The 18,298-nt window shown below is 44.9% G+C and overlaps 2 protein-coding genes across 2 annotated transcripts; both read right to left on the bottom strand.

Moving 5' to 3' along the window:
- Positions 1-4,846: 4,846 nt before the first annotated feature.
- LOC311329302 (ATP synthase epsilon chain-like) lies at positions 4,847-5,272 on the bottom strand (the record flags this gene model as incomplete). Its single annotated transcript, XM_084463164.1, has 1 exon — positions 4,847-5,272. One exon carries the CDS (start codon positions 5,270-5,272, stop codon positions 4,847-4,849), a length of 426 nt encoding a protein of 141 aa, XP_084319290.1.
- A 62-nt stretch (positions 5,273-5,334) lies between these two features.
- Positions 5,335-7,530, bottom strand: LOC311329301 (ATP synthase subunit beta 2-like; the record flags this gene model as incomplete). Its single annotated transcript, XM_084463163.1, has 2 exons — positions 5,335-6,486; positions 6,940-7,530. The coding sequence occupies 2 exons, from the start codon at positions 7,528-7,530 to the stop codon at positions 5,335-5,337; spliced, it is 1,743 nt and encodes a 580-aa protein (XP_084319289.1).
- Positions 7,531-18,298: the final 10,768 nt, after the last annotated feature.

Genomic DNA, 18,298 nt, shown 5'->3' with positions numbered 1-18,298 from the left:
AGGCCAGTGTTGAAAGAAACACCTTAGTAACCAATATTCGTGTAGCCATCAACCTGGATGATATAAGTAAGGCACCTTTTGATACAGGGGTGCCTTTTCTTGATCATAAGGTAGATCAGATTTTCCGTCATGGCCTTATTGATTTGGATATTAAGGCAGTTGGTGACAATGACATTGATGATCACCATACCGTAGAAGATATTGGCATTACCCTTGGTCAGGCATTCGCCAAGACCATTGGGTATAAAAAATGACTTTCCCGTTATGGGCACGCTTATGTGCTGCTCGATGAAGCGCTCTCAAGAATGGTAATCTACTTATCAGGAAGGCCTAATCTGGAATTTAATGTCGAATTTATCCGAACCATGATTGGTAGTTTTGACGTTGACCTGTTTTATGAATTCTTCCATGGCTTTGTAAGTCATGCTGGTGTCACACTTTATATTGATAATCTCCGTGGGCGTGCAATGCTCATCATCATATAGAAACCACCTGTAAATCCTTTGGTCGTGCCTTTCTGCTGGCTGTCGCTCTGAGCCAGCTGATGGTGGGGCAGATGCCTTCTACAAAAGAAACCTTGTAGAAATGAATATAGCCGCGGTAATTGATTATGGGATGGGAAACCTTCATTCGGTTAGCAAGGCTCTGGAGTATGTTGCCGATGCGAACACCATGGTGATTATAACTTCCAGTCCTAAGCAAATACTGACTGCTGATAATATGGTACTGCCAAGTGTTAGCGCAAGCAGTGACTGCATGGCAGAAATACTCCACCATGGTGTTGATGAAGTCATTCGTGAGGTCATAACAACTCGTCCATTCCTGGGTATTGGTGTTTGGATGCAGGGACTACTTGACCACAGTGAAGAGAATAGTGGTGTTGCGTGCCTTGGGCTCTTGCTAGGAGATGTGAAGTTTTTTGGTACAGGCCTTCTGGATAGCAATGGGAATCGTTTGAGCTCGCCCCATATTAGCTGGAGTACAGTCAGCTAGGAAGAGCCACCTAATTTACTCTGCCAGGGCATTGAAGATACCTTCAGGTTTTACTTTGTGCACAGTTACTATGCGCATGTTGCCCATGAAGATACGTGGTTGGTCGGAGCGAGTAGGGTCTGTGGTTCGATGTTGCCCTTGGCCATGAGAATATTTTTGCAGTGCAGTTTCACCCTGAAAAAAGTGCCACAGATGGATTGCAGCTGTTTGAAAACTATCTGAAGTGGAAGCCATAAGAGTTAATAGTTCCAGCGATTGATTTAAAAGATGGTTCCTTTGTTCAGCTGCGACATATGGAAATGGATGATTCAATGGTCTTTGGTGAAGACCCTGTAACAATGGCCAGTCTCTAGGTTAATGCTGGTTGTCGCAGGCTTCATCTGGTGAATTTGAACGGTGCATTTGCCGGTAAGCCAGTAAACGCTGATGCAGTGCGTGGCATCGCCGTGGAGTATCCTAATCTGCCGGTGCAGATAGGTAGTGCATACGTGATTTATCTACGATGGAAGCTTATCTAGACTCAGAGGTTTCCTAGGTAATTATTGGCACTAAAGCCGTTACTGACCATGCCTTTGTCAAAGAGGCATGCCTACAGTTTTCAGGGCATGTGATTGTGGGAATTGATGCACTGGATGGCTGTGTGGCAACCGATGGTTGGGCAAAAGTGTCGGACGTTGAAGCGAGTTCGCTTGCTCGTCAATTCGAGCAGGATCGTGCATCGGTCATTGTTGATACGGATATTGCTAGGGATGGCATGATGCAGGTAGTGAATATCGAAGCAACCAGACAACTGGCTAACAGTATGACGATTCCAGTTCTTACTTCAGGTGGCGTCACCAACATGGATGATATACGCCCGCTGAAAGCGGTTGCCCACGAAGGAATTGAAGGTGCGATTACCGGTCGTGCTATTTACTAAGGGCCACTCAGTCTGTCCGAGGCTCAACGATACTGAGATGAATGATTCTGGTATTCCCTCTATGAACACCACCGATATCAATCGTGATAACAAAAATATGGCCGTACTGGCGCACCTCCTGCCACTGTTTGGCTTTATGGTTCCTGGGCTGAATATTGTCATACCACTGGTGATCTGGTTTCTTAAGCGGGATAAGTCTCTATACATTGAGCATCATGCCAGAGAGTCATTAAACTTTCAGATCACCATCACCTTACTGGCTATTCTCTGGATTGTCCTGAAGCTGATGTTGGTGTGGTTGTTGTTATTACCACTGGTACCAGTGATTGTTATTGTGGTGCTGATTTTTATGGTTCGAGCGGCAATGAAAGCTGGTAGTGGGGAGTTTTATCGTTACCAGATGTCGCTGCGCATGGTCAGTTGAATAATATTTCAACGTGAGTTCGACGAGATAATACCTTGCACTACATAGGCTTAAGACTTTTTGGCGAGGCTCTTTTGATACGACAATCCAGTTACTAAAACATCATGGGTTTCGATACATACGGTAACGAAAAAGAGACGGTTTTATGGTAATATAACGTTGTCAAACCAATAACTACATAACACCGTCTCTTGTGAAAGCATCCTACGCCAATACCATCGATTATTCATTCTTCTCACCAGCTCGTGATAATTTGTACGCGCTCATTCAGCACCTTAAATTCACTCTCCAACAAGAACACGGCACCATAAAGAGCTATATCCAGACTGAAGGCAACGAAGTGTTGCTCCTTCTCCTCCAAGAATATCTGGAGAAGCAGGCCAAGAATGAGCCGCAGCAATAGTCGGTAACTGGTAGCGACGGTGAGCCGATAAATCACGTCAGAAAAAATACCTCTAGACAACTGACCAGTTTGTTTGGTTCTGTCGTAGTTACAGTAAGCGAAAGCAATCCAGCGTGTTCCCGCTGTATGCTCAGTTAAACCTCAATATTAACAAGTACTCTTATGGGTGTAGTTCCCTTGCTACGAAGCCACATTCATTAGTTCTCCATGATTACGAAGACGAGAGCATTCCTCATGGAAGTTCCAATACACCGGCCAATCTCACTTGCATCCAGTGATGCGTAGCTTCAACATAACCTCTGCCCATTGCAAACTCCAATTTTCCACAGTTAGATCCATACGGTCATTGATCAAATGGTGGCAAGCCCCTCAATGACTCCACTGCCAATCGGATAGCCAACATCCAGCGCTTTGTCATAGCAGAGTCTGGGACTGTTTTTTACAGATAGTCTGCACACTTATCAATGGCCTCCAGTTTTGTCAGACCTCTATTACTCACATTTTGCCGGATTTATAGGCCAACCTTGTCAGACCCTCCCCTGAGTATCTTCAGGGACCGTTCTGCCACCCAGCTTTCAATAGCCTTATTACCCTTGTTGTGTAAACAGTGCTACGCTTTCCTCAGATATCCAAGTACATGGATACAGTCCATGATGATGGTTGCCTTAACTCCACTCTTTTTCATAATCCCAGTGATCAGTTTCCGCTGATTATGGTGCCCATCAATAACAATAACCTATTGCCGTTTCTGCTCCTGATCTAGCCTGAGCGCTTCATCGAAAGCTTCTTCTATCACGGTTACCGCCTCTCTTTCTACACTGGTCCACACTCTCTTATTCCTAGCTTAGGACAGCATTGAACAACATTATAGCCATTTCCATCCATATCCATGACCGATTCTGCCATTCGCGGATTTGGTTTTACCGTATAGACGGTGACTACCTGTGCCATTCGTTTGCAATTTCTGTCATATCCCGGACTGAGCCTAGTTTGCAGCTTATGTTGACTCTTTTGCGTGTCCTCCCTAGTTGCTTACCTCAACCATTACTGGCGCATCACCAAGCTCTTACAGCCGAAACTAAGGATCCGCAGGTCTTATGTTTGCTCAATCCCAACCTTGCGCTGTTTGTAAAAAGCCTAAAAGTCTTGAGCCATATCCGCTACCAGTTGCATAGCCTGTCGTTTTGCAACCATACCTAGGCAACTCTCACGATGTCGTTTAATAATTCGATCATAAGAGCGATCCATCACATAATTACAATTTCTCCCTTCATGCAATCAGTGTGCTTGTCGTATCAAAAGAACAGCACCCTATGTAGTTATTGGTTTGACGACGTTATATCACCATAAAACCGACTCTTTTCGTGACCTGATATATCGAAAACATGATGTTTTAGGGGTTGCATTGTCGTATCAAAAGAGCTGCACCAAAAGAGGAAAGAATAGTTATTGATCAGGCTTTGGCATTTGGTTACGCGGTTCCAAGCCTGCTTGGTTATGACATTCAAGCCATCCCTGAATTATTCATGATTAGAAACTGCCTGTTTTGGTAGTTAAACTGTCAACTGTTGCAGTTAATTGGAAATTGTTCTAAGCAATACGCGATGTCCGACTTTTTTGAATACTATGGAAGTTTCAAATACCTGACTGTACCAAGGGTTATAGCGTAAATAGTGTCTGTTAGCGCAACATAATTAACATGAGTTCGACTCTTAAATTTTGGCTACACACCTTGTATTTTAAGGGCTGTAGTCATAGTAATGTTTTTTGAAAAGTGCAAAATGGCTCCTCCTGAGCCTTTGCCCGCCAATAAAGCACTAAAATCACTCCTGTTCTGTAACATCAATATGTACAAAAATGCTGAAGCCTATGTAGAACAAAGGATGATCTCGTCGAACTCACGTTAATTATGCTTAATTGGCGGCTATCGGCGTGTAAGTTAGAAGGTTTTCTCGGTTTACCATAGTTTGGTCATACGGTCGTATTAGCTGAATCCATTGAAAATCCTCGGATGTTCAACTCCCCTAGGAAGTAAGAAAAGTAGAACATTGCATCTAACAAAAAAACCATGCGAATGCAGGTTTTTTTGACAGCGCATGAAGATGGCTTACTTTCCAAGTTTCTTACGAATAGCCTGAAGTGTTCTAAGCTGAGCAGCTGCCTCGGCCAGCTGGGTTGCAGCTCTTGAGTAGTCAAACTCACCACTATGATTTTCCAAGGCTTTTTCTGCCTGACGCTTGGCTTCTTCAGCCGCCGCTTCACTCATATCATCAGCACGCAGTGCCGTATCCGCAAGGATCTTGATCTGATTTGGCTGCACTTCTAGGAAACCACCGGAAACGTAAAAGACATCTTCTCCACCACCGTATGTAACCAGACGGATCGGGCCAGGTCTCAGCTCTGTCAGCAGCGGTGTATGTCCAGGGGTAATACCAAGATCTCCCATGGATCCGGTAGCAATCAACATCTCTACTTGGCCCTTGAAGATTTCCTGCTCGGCACTAACGATGTCACAATCTACGGTTAAAGCCATAATGAGTCACCTCCTTTATCGCAGGACTTTAACAGACATTATATGATAAAGGCCACAATGGCTTACATGTACTTGGCTTTTTCAACCACTTCGTCAATGGAGCCAACCATATAGAAGGCCTGTTCTGGCATAGAGTCAAACTCACCTTCTAGGATTCCCTTGAATGCACTGATTGTGTCTTTCAATGGAACATACTTACCTGGAGAGCCAGTGAAGACTTCTGCCACGAAGAATGGCTGAGACAGGAATCTCTCAATCTTACGGGCCCGGTATACGGTTTGCTTATCTTCTTCAGACAGCTCGTCCATACCAAGAATGGCAATAATGTCCTTCAATTCTTTATAGCGCTGCAGTACGGTCTTAACACCACAAGCCACGTCATAGTGCTCCTGACCAATGACCAGAGGATCCAGCTGACGAGAAGTGGAGTCCAATGGATCAATCGCAGGGTAGATACCCTTGGAAGCGATAACACGACTCAGTACTACGGTCGCATCCAAGTGCAAGAAGGTTGTTGCCGGAGATGGATCCGTCAAGTCATCAGCAGGTACGTATACCGCTTGGATAGAAGTGATAGAACCAGTCTTAGTAGAGGTGATACGCTCCTGCAGTACACCCATCTCTTCCGCCAGCGTTGGCTGATAACCTACCGCAGAAGGCATACGACCCAATAGAGCAGATACTTCAGTACCAGCCAAGGTGTAACGATAGATGTTATCTATGAACAGCAGTACGTCACGGCCTTCATCACGGAATTTTTCCGCAATGGTCAGGCCTGTCAGAGCGACACGTAGACGGTTCCCAGGTGGCTCATTCATCTGACCGTATACCAAGGCCACTTTGTCTATTACGTTGGAATCAGTCATCTCATGGTAGAAGTCATTACCTTCACGGGTACGTTCACCAACACCGGCAAATACCGAGTACCCAGAGTGCTCGATCGCAATGTTTCTGATCAGTTCCATCATGTTTACAGTTTTACCAACACCGGCACCGCCGAACAGGCCAACCTTACCACCTTTAGCAAATGGGCAAACCAAATCGATTACTTTAATACCGGTTCCCAGCAATTCATTACTGGATGCCTGATCAGCATAGCTGGGCGCCTTACGGTGAATGGAAGATCTTTCTTCTTCACCAATTGGCCCTTTCCCATCTATTGGGTTACCCAGAACATCCATGATACGTCCAAGGGTTTTGGTGCCAACCGGTACCTGAATAGATGCGCCAGTATTAGCAACATTCAGCCCACGGGAAACTCCTTCAGTGGACCCCATGGCAATAGAGCGCACAACACCATCACCCAACTGCTGCTGAACTTCCAGCACTAGCTCTTTACCATCGACGTTTAATGCGTCATAAACTTTTGGGACGCTGTCCCTGGGGAATTCGACGTCGATGACAGCGCCGATAATTTGTACGATTCGACCGGTACTCATAGTCTTTCCTCACCCTTTAATCTTTTATACCGCTGCTGCGCCGCTCACAATTTCAGACAGTTCCTGTGTAATCGCTGCCTGACGCGCTTTGTTGTATACCAGTTGCAGGTCATCAATCAGGTTTCCGGCATTATCGGTAGCATTTTTCATTGCTACCATTCGAGCAGCCTGCTCACAGGCATTATTTTCAACAACCGCTTGGAAAACCTGAGACTCAATATAACGTACTAGCAGACCATCCAGCAGCTGCTTGGCATCTGGTTCATACAGGTAGTCCCATGGTCTCTTCAGAGACGCATAATCAGCAGGTACCAGTGGCAACAACTGTTGCACTTCCGGTTTCTGAGTAATGGTGTTCACAAATTGATTGTTCACCACATATAACCGATCAATTTGGCCTCCCTCATAGTTGTCCAACATCACCTTGACGCCGCCTATCAGGTCAGCAATATTGGGGGAATCGCCAATATGAGTCAGAGCCGCTACGGCGTTCTCAGCACCCATACTGCGGAAAAAGGAAACAGCTTTACTGCCAATGAGGCAGAGCTCAATTCCAACATCCTGATCACTCCACGCCTTCATGCTCTCTACAGTCTTCTTGAACAGGTTAATGTTCAAACCACCACAAAGACCTCGGTCAGTAGAGACAATGATGAAGCCAACACGGTTTATTTCACGCTCAATCATGAAGCTGTGCTGATACTCAGCGTTGGCGTTGGCGATGTGTCCTACCACCTGACGGATACGGTCCGCATAAGGGCGTCTGGTTTCCATCCGCTCCTGAGCTTTACGCATCTTACTCGCCGCCACCATTTCCATGGCACTGGTGATTTTCTGTGTGCTTCTAATGGACGAAATTTGCGTCCGTATATCTTTTGCGCCTGCCATATTCTGTCATTCACCTCCAGCGGTTGCTAGGCCGATTATCAGCTCACAAAAAGTGAACCGACCTACAATGAGTCTTGGTTGTAGGTCTGTATCCCGAATAAGGGGAGCCGACAATATGTCTTACCAAGTCTGGGTGGCCTTGAACTTCTCAATGACTTCTTTAAGACCGGCTTCAATCTCGCCGTTACAGTCACCGAATTCATTTATGATTGCCATAAGCGCATTGTGTTCAGAATTGGCATAGCTGATCAGAGAGGCTTCAAAATCACTAATCTTGTTCAGGGCAACATCTGCAAGGAAACCTTTCTCTGCAGCAAAGATAACCAAACCAATTTCTGCAACAGACATGGGGGAATACTGCTTCTGCTTCATCAATTCAGTAACACGCTGACCATGCTCCAGCTGTTTGCGGGTTACTTCGTCAAGGTCAGAAGCAAACTGGGCAAACGCCTGCAGTTCTCGGTATTGGGCAAGCGCCAGACGAATACCCCCACCAAGCTTTTTAATGATCTTGGTCTGAGCAGCACCACCTACACGGGATACCGATACACCTGCATTCATCGCCGGACGGATACCAGCGTTAAACAGATCGGTTTCAAGGAAGATCTGACCATCGGTAATGGAGATTACGTTGGTTGGTACGAATGCAGATACGTCACCAGCCTGAGTTTCGATGATAGGCAGAGCGGTCAGAGAACCTGTCTTACCTTTCACTTCACCATTGGTGAACTTCTCAACGTAGTCAGCATTAACACGTGCAGCACGTTCCAACAGACGAGAGTGCAGATAGAAGACATCACCAGGATAAGCTTCACGTCCAGGTGGGCGACGAAGCAGCAGAGAGATTTGACGATAAGCCCAAGCCTGTTTGGTGAGATCATCGTATACGATCAGGGCATCTTCACCTCGGTCACGGAAGTATTCACCCATGGAGCAACCGGCAAACGGTGCAAGGAACTGCATCGCAGCAGGATCAGCAGCACCGGCAGCTACCACAATAGTGTGGTCCATGGCACTATGCTCTTCCAGCTTACGAACCACGTTGGCAATGGTTGACTGCTTCTGACCAACGGCAACGTAAACACACTTAACGCCTGTGCCTTTCTGGTTGATAATGGCATCAATAGCCAGAGCCGTTTTACCGGTCTGACGATCACCGATGAGCAACTCACGCTGGCCTCGACCTATCGGCACCATTGAGTCAACGGCTTTATATCCAGTCTGAACTGGCTCATCAACCGATTGACGGGCAATAACGCCAGGCGCTACTTTTTCCAGTGGAGAAGTCTGATTAGTTTCCAAAGGGCCTTTACCATCAACTGGATTACCCAACGCGTCGACGACGCGTCCCAGTAATGCATTACCTACTGGGACTTCAAGAATTCGACTAGTGCACTGTACTGTCTGGCCTTCAGCCAGATCACCATAGTCACCCAATACTACGGCACCGACAGAGTCACGCTCAAGGTTTAGTGCCATGCCGTAAACATTGCCGGGGAATTTGATCATTTCCCCATACATGGCATCAGCCAGACCATGAATACGTACAATACCGTCAGTTACGCTGACAATCGTGCCCTCATGCTGGGCTTCACTGGACACATCAAGCTGTTCGATTCTACTCTTGATGATGTCACTGATCTCGGAAGGATTCAGTTGCTGCATAGCTTACCTGCCCCACTTTACCGCAAACATACAGTTTCATTAATTATCAATACCAGCTGCGGGTGCTTATTCCGCCGTTGACACTATCGCTGTTGGCATCTGAGCCAGAAGCGTGCGTGAAACTGTATTTTTGGGCTTATAGGCGCCGTGGCTCCATGAAAAGTTGATTAATCAGGAAATCATCGCATCGGCCAGCTTGCTCAGCCTAGCACGGAGACTGCCATCAATGACCTGATCCCCAGCTTTGACGATAACACCACCTAAAATGCTACTATCGATTTCTGTTACCAGATGAACAGAACGTCCTAGACGGGCCGCCATTTTTTCTGCCAGCTTGTCCTGCTGTTCCTGACTCAACGGATACGCTGAAGTCACCTGCACCTGCTGGGAGCGTTCTTGCACCGCTTTCAGCTGGACATATAGAACAACAATTTCAGGCAAAAGCTTCAAACGACGATGCCCTGACAATACCAAGAGGAAATTCTCAGCCGGCTTATCCAGACTACCCTGACAAAGCCCAATAATAGTATCCGCCTGCTGTACACCACTCAGTTGTGGATTGCCCAGCATGTCGACCACTTTCTGGTACGTTGTCACACTGGCACAGAGAGACAGCATCTCAGACCATTTGCTCAAACGTGATGCATCACGAGCATATTCAAATGCCGCTTTGGCGTAAGGGCGGGCACATGTAATTAATTCCATGATATCCAGCCCTCTTAAAGTTCAGCTGCCAGATCATCAACCAGCTTGCTGTTTGCAGCTTCATCCAAGTGTACCCCCAGAATACGCTCTGCACCGGCAACAGCGAGACTGGCCACCTGAGCACGCAACACTTCACGAGCTCGATTAACTTCCTGCTCAATTTCTGCAACGGCTGAAGCCTTCAGGCGATCACCTTCCACACGTGCCTGCTCTTTGGCCTCATAAACAATTTGGGTTGCTCGTTTGTTAGCACTCTCAATGATACCATGAGCTTCCACTCTGGCTTCTTTCAGCAGTTGAGCAACTGTGTCATTGGCTTGAGCCAAGTCTTTTTCTGCCTTGTCAGCAGCAGCCAGACCAGCGGCTATTGTTTTCTGCCGGTCACTCAGCACTTTTGTTAGTGGTGGCCATACATATTTCATGCAGAACCATACAAATAACAAAAAAGCGATGGATTGGCCGATCATGGTTGCATTTAAATTCACGCCAACACCTCTTTCTCCAGTTAATGTCGTTGGCTCTATATCAGAGCCGGCCACCAGTACTTTGGACTACTCCTAGCTGTACAGCCATGGCTTCATAAAATCATTCTGCAAACTTCAGCCCGCATCTCTTAACAAAGCACTAGATAGGACATTACCGTCTGCGCTTAAAGCAGGCCAACGAAAGGGTTAGCAAAAGTGAAGAACAGGGCAATACCAACGGCAATCATTGGAATCGCATCAAGCAGCCCCGCAACGATGAACATTTTGGTTTGCAACATAGGTGCAGTTTCTGGCTGCCGGGCAACACCTTCTAGAAATTTACCACCCAAAAGAGCAAAGCCAATACCAGTTGCCAGCGCAGCTACACCCAGCATAATTGCAACACTGATTACTGTCAGACCAACTATCAGTTCCATATTTCCTCCCGACTTTACAGGTTGTGTGTTGTGAGATTAGTGATTAGTTAAGGTTAATTGATTCAAAGGACAGCACAGCTGCATGAAAAACAGAGAATGCCGCTCTGTCACCTTTCATTCAGTGTTTTTCATGGACACTGCTCAAATAAACAATGGTCAGTATCATGAAGATGTAAGCCTGAATGGTAATAATCAGAATATGGAGAACAGCCCAGCCAAAGTGCAGTGGCAGCTGTGCCCAACCAATCATGGCAATCAGGATAAATATCAGTTCACCGGCATACATATTGCCAAAAAGTCGCAACCCCAGAGAAACTGGTTTGGCTAACAGCGATACTGTTTCCAGTAGAAGGTTTGCGGGAATCAGAATAACCTTTGCTACAGGATTTTTACTGGAGAATGGGTGCATAGCCAAGTCTGAAAACAGACCAGACACACCCTTGACCTTAACCCAGAAAAATAGCATCAAAAAGAATACACTGAACGACATCGACATGGTGATGTTCGGATCAGTCGATGGCACGATCTTCATGTATGGAATACCTGCCAGCATTGCTAAGCTAGGAATCCAGTCTACAGGGATAAGATCCATGAGGTTCATGAAGAAAATCCAGACAAAAATCGTCAGTGCCAGAGGGGCTATCATCGGATTTTTACCGTGAAAAGATTCACAGACACTGGTGTCCACAAACTCTACAATCGACTCAATAGCGTTCTGCAGCTTGCTTGGAATACTTGAAGTAGCATTCTTCGCAACAAAGCGGAACAAAAGCACAAAAACAAGCCCGAGAAATACAGACCAGAGCATGCTGTCTACATGAATGGCCAAGAACCCCATCTCTTTGGCTTCAGCGGGTGTTAAAGCAAAGGTCCAAGTTGGCTCAGTCAGAACACCTTGAGGATGCCCATAAGCATCGACTCGCTCATACCCAGCGGGCAGTTGACCATACGTCAAATTCTGCAAGTGGTGCTGTATGTATTCAGTAGCAGTATTTGCCATGGCTAATCCTGTAAACCATCCATTACATTTTCAATATCAAAGCTGCCTAGGTTCCAAACTTTTAATCTAAAACCAAACTGTAAACACAGGACATCTTTTCCACTTAAACACTTTTCAGATAAAAAAAGGCTTGAGCGGCCAGTTTTTATAACACTCCGCGCTGTTCTACTTTTTTTATGTCCCTTAAAAATCGAAGATAGCTTGAATACCAAGTCTTCAGGCTATTTTATTCATACTGGCAAGCATTAAAATACCGTTAGCCACAACTATTCCAAGCGGCATGGGACGTGTATTTAGCGTATTCAATCGCAGTACTAAAGTCTGTTAATAGCGTTGTAGCCCGTGGTAACTAGAGAAACTTTGTTTTCCATGGCTCTTGGGTAAGTCTGACCTCACGTAACACTATGCTGATTTGCTCTGCCGACGAGCTACCAGCAATGGTGCAAACCAATTTACCGCCTGAACCGGAATAAATGACCCAAATAAAGCCACTGGTTCCAGCGGTTTAACCAAGGTAAAAACCAAAATGAAGCAGGCTGTAGTCAACACCAGCTTGCCAGCTTCTCCACGATAAAATGAGCTGACAATGAGTTTTGCGGAATGCGCTCCACGATAACGGAACGCCATCCATACAAAGTACGCATTGGGCAGAGAGCAACAGAGCCCTCCCAACAGGGATGACAGTGCAAAAGTGAATCCCAAAGGAAACAGTGCCAGAGCCAGCACTGCAGAGGCAGTCAACTGGACAACAATAACACGATGTACCGGTGGATGTTGAAGCCACACGTATCTACGATGATCAGTATGACCAGATTTGCGGTTGGCAAATCCAGACCCGTCATCACTTCGCACTGCCATTTGTTGCTTCCAAGCTTTTGCGTCTGACATACTGCCGTTAACTACAACCCAACTACCTTTCCCCATTTCATTTCTAAGAAAAAGGGGGAGCACAAGATTTTTGCATACACGCTGTGTAATACTTTGTTGGAGTCTGTCAAGGCCTATTATTTATTTAAAAATTTCTGACATCTCAAAGGGCGCAGTATATGGGTAATAGTACCTATATTCAACCGAAACCATTTTATCTAGCTAATATTTCGCTAAGACATAAAGCACCACAATTGATAGAACATCCAGTTAATACCTCCTACGCAAGGACTGGGAGAGGTAGTTCATAATTACGTATACATATTTAGTCGTATAGATAAGCAAATGACTACTGTACGACATGTTCGACTTTTTTAGAGCCAATGGAAGTTTACAATCCATCACTTACCTAGGGTTACAGCGCAAATAGTGCACGTTAGAGCGACATAATTATGCTTAATCTGACGGCTATAGCCGTGTAAGTTTGATGCTATTCTCGATTCCCCATAGTTTGGCCATGTAGTAGTTTTGGCTTAATCCCTTGAAAATCAAGGGATGTTCGACTTCAGGGAAGTAAGAAAAGTCGAACATCGCGGAGACTGTTTAAAAAAACAAAATTCCTTAATAAGTGGCTTCCAACCGAGCATAAAACGACATAATTGATCATGATTACCATCTAACTGTCTTTAACCACTCCTATCAAGAATATACCGACTCGTAAAAAACACCTTAAACGTGGATGATCGTACATTGTCTTTCCTTCAAGCCAGCCACATGTAACTCTTGATTATTGATCGTTAACTCATTAATTCCCACGTGATGTGCGACTTTTCTTACTTTCCTGAAAAATCGAACATTCCTTGATTTTTAATGGCTTAGCCAATACGAGCATACGACCAAACTCTGGGAACCAGAGAATAACGTCCACCTTACACGCCTATAGGCGGCATATTAAGCATAATTATATTGCGCTAACGTACACGTATTAAATATGAGTTCAACTCTCAGAAAGAAATTGATACACCTCTGTTAGTACCGAGACATCAATATGTGGCTTCCTGAACTGACGTGCATAGGCAGTCAATCCTGCCATCAAGTTTACAGCAAAGTTAAATGGTGACCGGTGTCGGGTATGTTCGATCTGCGAAATATGCTTCAACTAATCATTTACGCTTTCTATTACTGCCCGTTTCCTCAACATTACTTTATCAAAAGCCTTCAGCTCTTTTAGCTTCATATTTTCCCTGAGGTTGGTGACTAGGTTCAGGCCTTTCTACTGCAACCAAGCTACCAACTTATCAGAGACATAGCCATCATCTACATAAATCCAACCAGTTCACTCTTCGATGAGATCTGGTACTGGTTTAGGTTCATTGGTGTTAGCCGTTATCAAGCAAAATGATAGAATTTCTTCAAGATGGTTACTAACAAGGTGTAACTTAAAATCACACTTCCAACTCCTGACGTTTCCCACATTTAGCCTCTTCACTGCAGACCTTGTGGCTGTTTATCCTATGGTTGTCACAGACAACGCTAGGCGTCGAATACATGAATGACAGGCCAGTTGGTTGCCCCATGCACTGAGACTTTAGATAAACCATCAGTCCTATCAAACCTGTTTCATAAATTCTACAAAACAATTGTAGGATACCAAGTTTGGGAAATAGTCTGATTTATGTTGTGTAATCAGTCGCTGGTAAAGTGCTGGAAATTGCGAAAGGCACTCTGTTGAAAATAGATGATGATTGTAATTATTACACTAAGCGATAGCCTAGATATCACTGGAGGCTTTTTTGAATGACAGATGAGTTGTCTATGCCATTGTGATTCACATGTTATGCAGAAATCATCCTCTTCACAGAATACACTGACAATAGGCACTGGAGCCGCTAGTTCGTTATCTATGGTTTGGTATCCGCAAGATAGCTAAGTGGCTGTAGTTCACCTGCCTTTCACCATCGAACTCTCGTTATTTACGCTGTAACCCTTGGTAAGTCATGAATTTTAAACTTTCATGGCCTCTTAAAAAGTCTGACATCGCATTAATTTCACGAAAACAGAATAATACTCATCTAAAGGTGTGGTTATGGTATGGTTTTTTCTTCTAATTTGGAAAGACTCACCTTTGCCTTTTCCGCTCATATCTTATTCTATGTAGTAAAGTATCGTAGACCATCAGACAGAGCATCATGATCATGAGCAGCTCTTCAATGCGTTCATGTTTTTTAAGGAAAAGGGGCGATACTTGGAAATCTTGGCCCTTCAGAAATATAAATTCTATTTTAACATGTTACTGCGCCTTATAGGTAGACACAATTCACCTGCATTCAGATTGTCCTGATTCAGGTCATTCGTGCCCAGAATTAAAGTACCAAAGTGCAGCCCGTGCATCCTCTTACTGCTCGCATGCTACGAAACACATTGCTTGTACATGGTATTTCATATGATCAGGCTCACTATCTATTGATAGACGGCCTTTTCCTCCATAGCATGTCGTATGTATAACCTATAGCTCTGAGCTTTGACGGTATTCACATTGCTTTTGCCAGAGAGGAGATACCTTCAAAGCATCATCTAGGCAGAAAAATGCCTTTTTGCCAGTTCCCCCAGATTACAGACCTCCTCCAAGGACTTTTTCTGTACCCTTTTGGTCAGCGCTTCCTAGTCACTGAGCCTGCTATCATTATTCCGGAACAGAACACAACGTTACTCAACCTATCCATAACAGAAAGATACTTCAGCAGAGTGATAATTCTTATGGGTTTCAACAGGCTGCAATGACATCGAAAGCGCTTTTTTCATTAACGTGAGTACGGCGCTCCAATTTTGGCTACAGGCCTTGGACTTTAATGGGTTTAGGCATAATAGTGTTTTTAACACAGTACCCCAAGTCTCCTTCGGAGCCTTTGCTAGCCACTAAAGTACTCAAATCCCTCTTTTCCTACAATATGAATATGTACAAAAAGGTTAAATCCTATGCAGCGCACGGTATTATCTCATCTAACTAACGTTAATTAACTCCTTTTCCGACTTGATATTCAGGTGAACCAGCGAGATAAACAGCTGTTTTTGCTGATCTAAAGATTAGATGGTTTCGGCAACATACGGTGCTACATCCGCTACCAGATAGCGATTCTTCAAGGCCTCTTTGAAACAGCCTAAGTGTTTTTTGATGATCTCATTAAAGCAGGCTGTGTCGTTTATATTGTTGCCTCATGGAGCCATGTATAGAGGAATTCCAATCTGATCCTCTGTCATTAACTACAAGATCACCTGATAAAAGTCATGACAGTGATCATGGCTATAGCCCGGGCAGATATGGATGCAAGCCAAGTAATCTGAATTTTTATCGCTGTTGTAATAACCATACATCTGCAGACTGGCACCACCCATATTCAATGACTGCATGGCAGTGTCAGATGGTTGACTAGCTTGATGGTAAGGTTCAGATACAACTCGCTGACGCCAGCGTCATACACATCATCAAGAGCCAGTGCAAGAATCTTATCGTTTAAATGCTCTGGCTGATGCGTTCTCCAACCATACGATCAAAATAGGCTTGCTTTCGGAAAATGCGGGAAACACATGAACGTTTGACCGGTAAAACCAAGACTATTAATAATCACTGTCACAACGGCCTGTCCGATAGTTACATTCCGTGAATCAGAGTCATTGGTCATGTGTGCATAAATATATTCAAAGTTAGGCGACGCTTCAATTTTGACTACAGCTATTGGATCTTAATGGCTTGAGGCATAATAATGTTTTTTGACAAGTGCCCAATGTCTCCTCCGGAGACTTTGCCAGCCGATCGAAGTACTAAAATCACTCTTATTTTACAACATGAATATATACAAAAAGGCTGAAGCCTATGTAGCGTAAGATACTATCTAGCCGAACTCACGTTATGAAGCTATTTGTAGCTTGCGTCATGTTGTGGCAACCAAGACGCGGTAATCCAGACTCTTAATCTGAAACTGGAATGGCTGTATCAGGATTTTCCTGAATGTCTTTAGGTGTGATTCCCTTGCTACGACGCTCCATTCATTAGTTTTCCATGATTGCGAAGGCTAGAGCACTCCTTATGGAAGTTCCAATACGCCTTCCAATCTCGACTTGAATCCAGTGAGCGTAGCTTCAACACAGCATCTGCCCCTGGCAAACTCCACTTTGCCCTAGTTAGATCCAGACGGTTATTGATCAAATGGTGGCCAACTCCCTCAATGACTTCACTGGCAATCGGACAGTCAGCATCCAGCGCCTTATCATAGCTGAGTCTGGGACGTTTTTTTGAAGATAGTTTGCACACTTCATCAATGGCCTCCAGTTTTGTCAGACCTCTCTTGCTCGCACTTTGCAGAATTACCCGAGCCACTTGGTCATACTCTTATCTGAGTATCTTCATGGACTGTTCTGCCACCTAGCTTCCAGTAGCCTAATCCCCCTTGTCGTGTAAGCAGTGACCGGGTTTCCGTAGATATTCAAGTACATGGATAAATTCCATGCTGGTGGTTGCCTTAACTACCTTCTTATTCATAATCCCAGTAATCAGTTTTCGCTTATGAAAGTGCCAATCAATAACAATGACCCACTGCTGTTACTGCTCATAATCTCTCCTGAGCGCTTCCTCGAAAGTTTCTTCTATCACAGCTTCCGTCTCTCTTTCTACATTGGCCCACACTCTCTTATTCTTGGGGGGAGGACGGAACTTAGCAACGTTGTCGCTCTTCCGCTCCATATCCATGACCTATTCTATCGTTCGAGGACTGGTTTTCCCCGCATAACCGGTAGCTACCTGCGCCATTCTTTTGCGATCTTTCTTCTCTCCCGGGCTGAGCCTAGTTTGCATCTTCTGCTGACTCTTTTGCGCGTTCTGCCTAGTTGCTTACCTCAACTCTGTCGGGCGAATTACTTGGTCTTTACCGTCAAAACTGAGGATTTGCATGGTTTCTGTTTGCTCAATCACAACCTGAGCTGTTCGTAAAAAGTCTAAAAGCCTAAAAGTCCTGAGCCGTATCCGCTACCCGTTGCATCGCCTGTCGTTTCCCAACCATACTGGGGCAACTCTCACAATGTCGTTTAATTGTTCTATCCTAAGAGCTATCCAGCACATCGCTGACAATTTCTCCCCTCATGCCATTATAGTACTTGTCAGTATTGTGGTTTAACTGAGTATCCGGCGGACACACGCTTGATTGCTTCCGCTGGTTGTAGCTGCGACACCTGACTACTACAGAACCAAACAAGCTGGCCTAGTTATCGCGAGGTATTTTTACTGACGTGATTCCTCTGCTCACCGTCGTTACTCGTTACCGACGATTGCTGCGGCTCATCATTAGCCTGTTTATCCAGATCCCCTTGAAGTAGAAGGCAACACTTTGTTGCCTTCAGTCTGGATATAGCTCTCTATGGTGCCATGCTATTGTTGGATAGTGAATTCAAGGTACTGGATAGCGTCCAAATAATCAGGAGCTTGTGAGAAGAATGAATAAACTAGGGTATTGGCGTAGGATGCATTCACAATAACCGGTGTTATGTAATTATTGGTTTGACAACATTAT

The sequence above is a fragment of the Borostomias antarcticus genome, assembly GCF_949987555.1.
Source record: "Borostomias antarcticus genome assembly, contig: scaffold_77, whole genome shotgun sequence".
NCBI lineage: Eukaryota > Metazoa > Chordata > Actinopteri > Stomiiformes > Stomiidae > Borostomias > Borostomias antarcticus.
The sequence above is the reverse complement of the archived record's forward strand: the minus strand, read 5'-3'. Positions and strand labels throughout refer to the sequence as shown.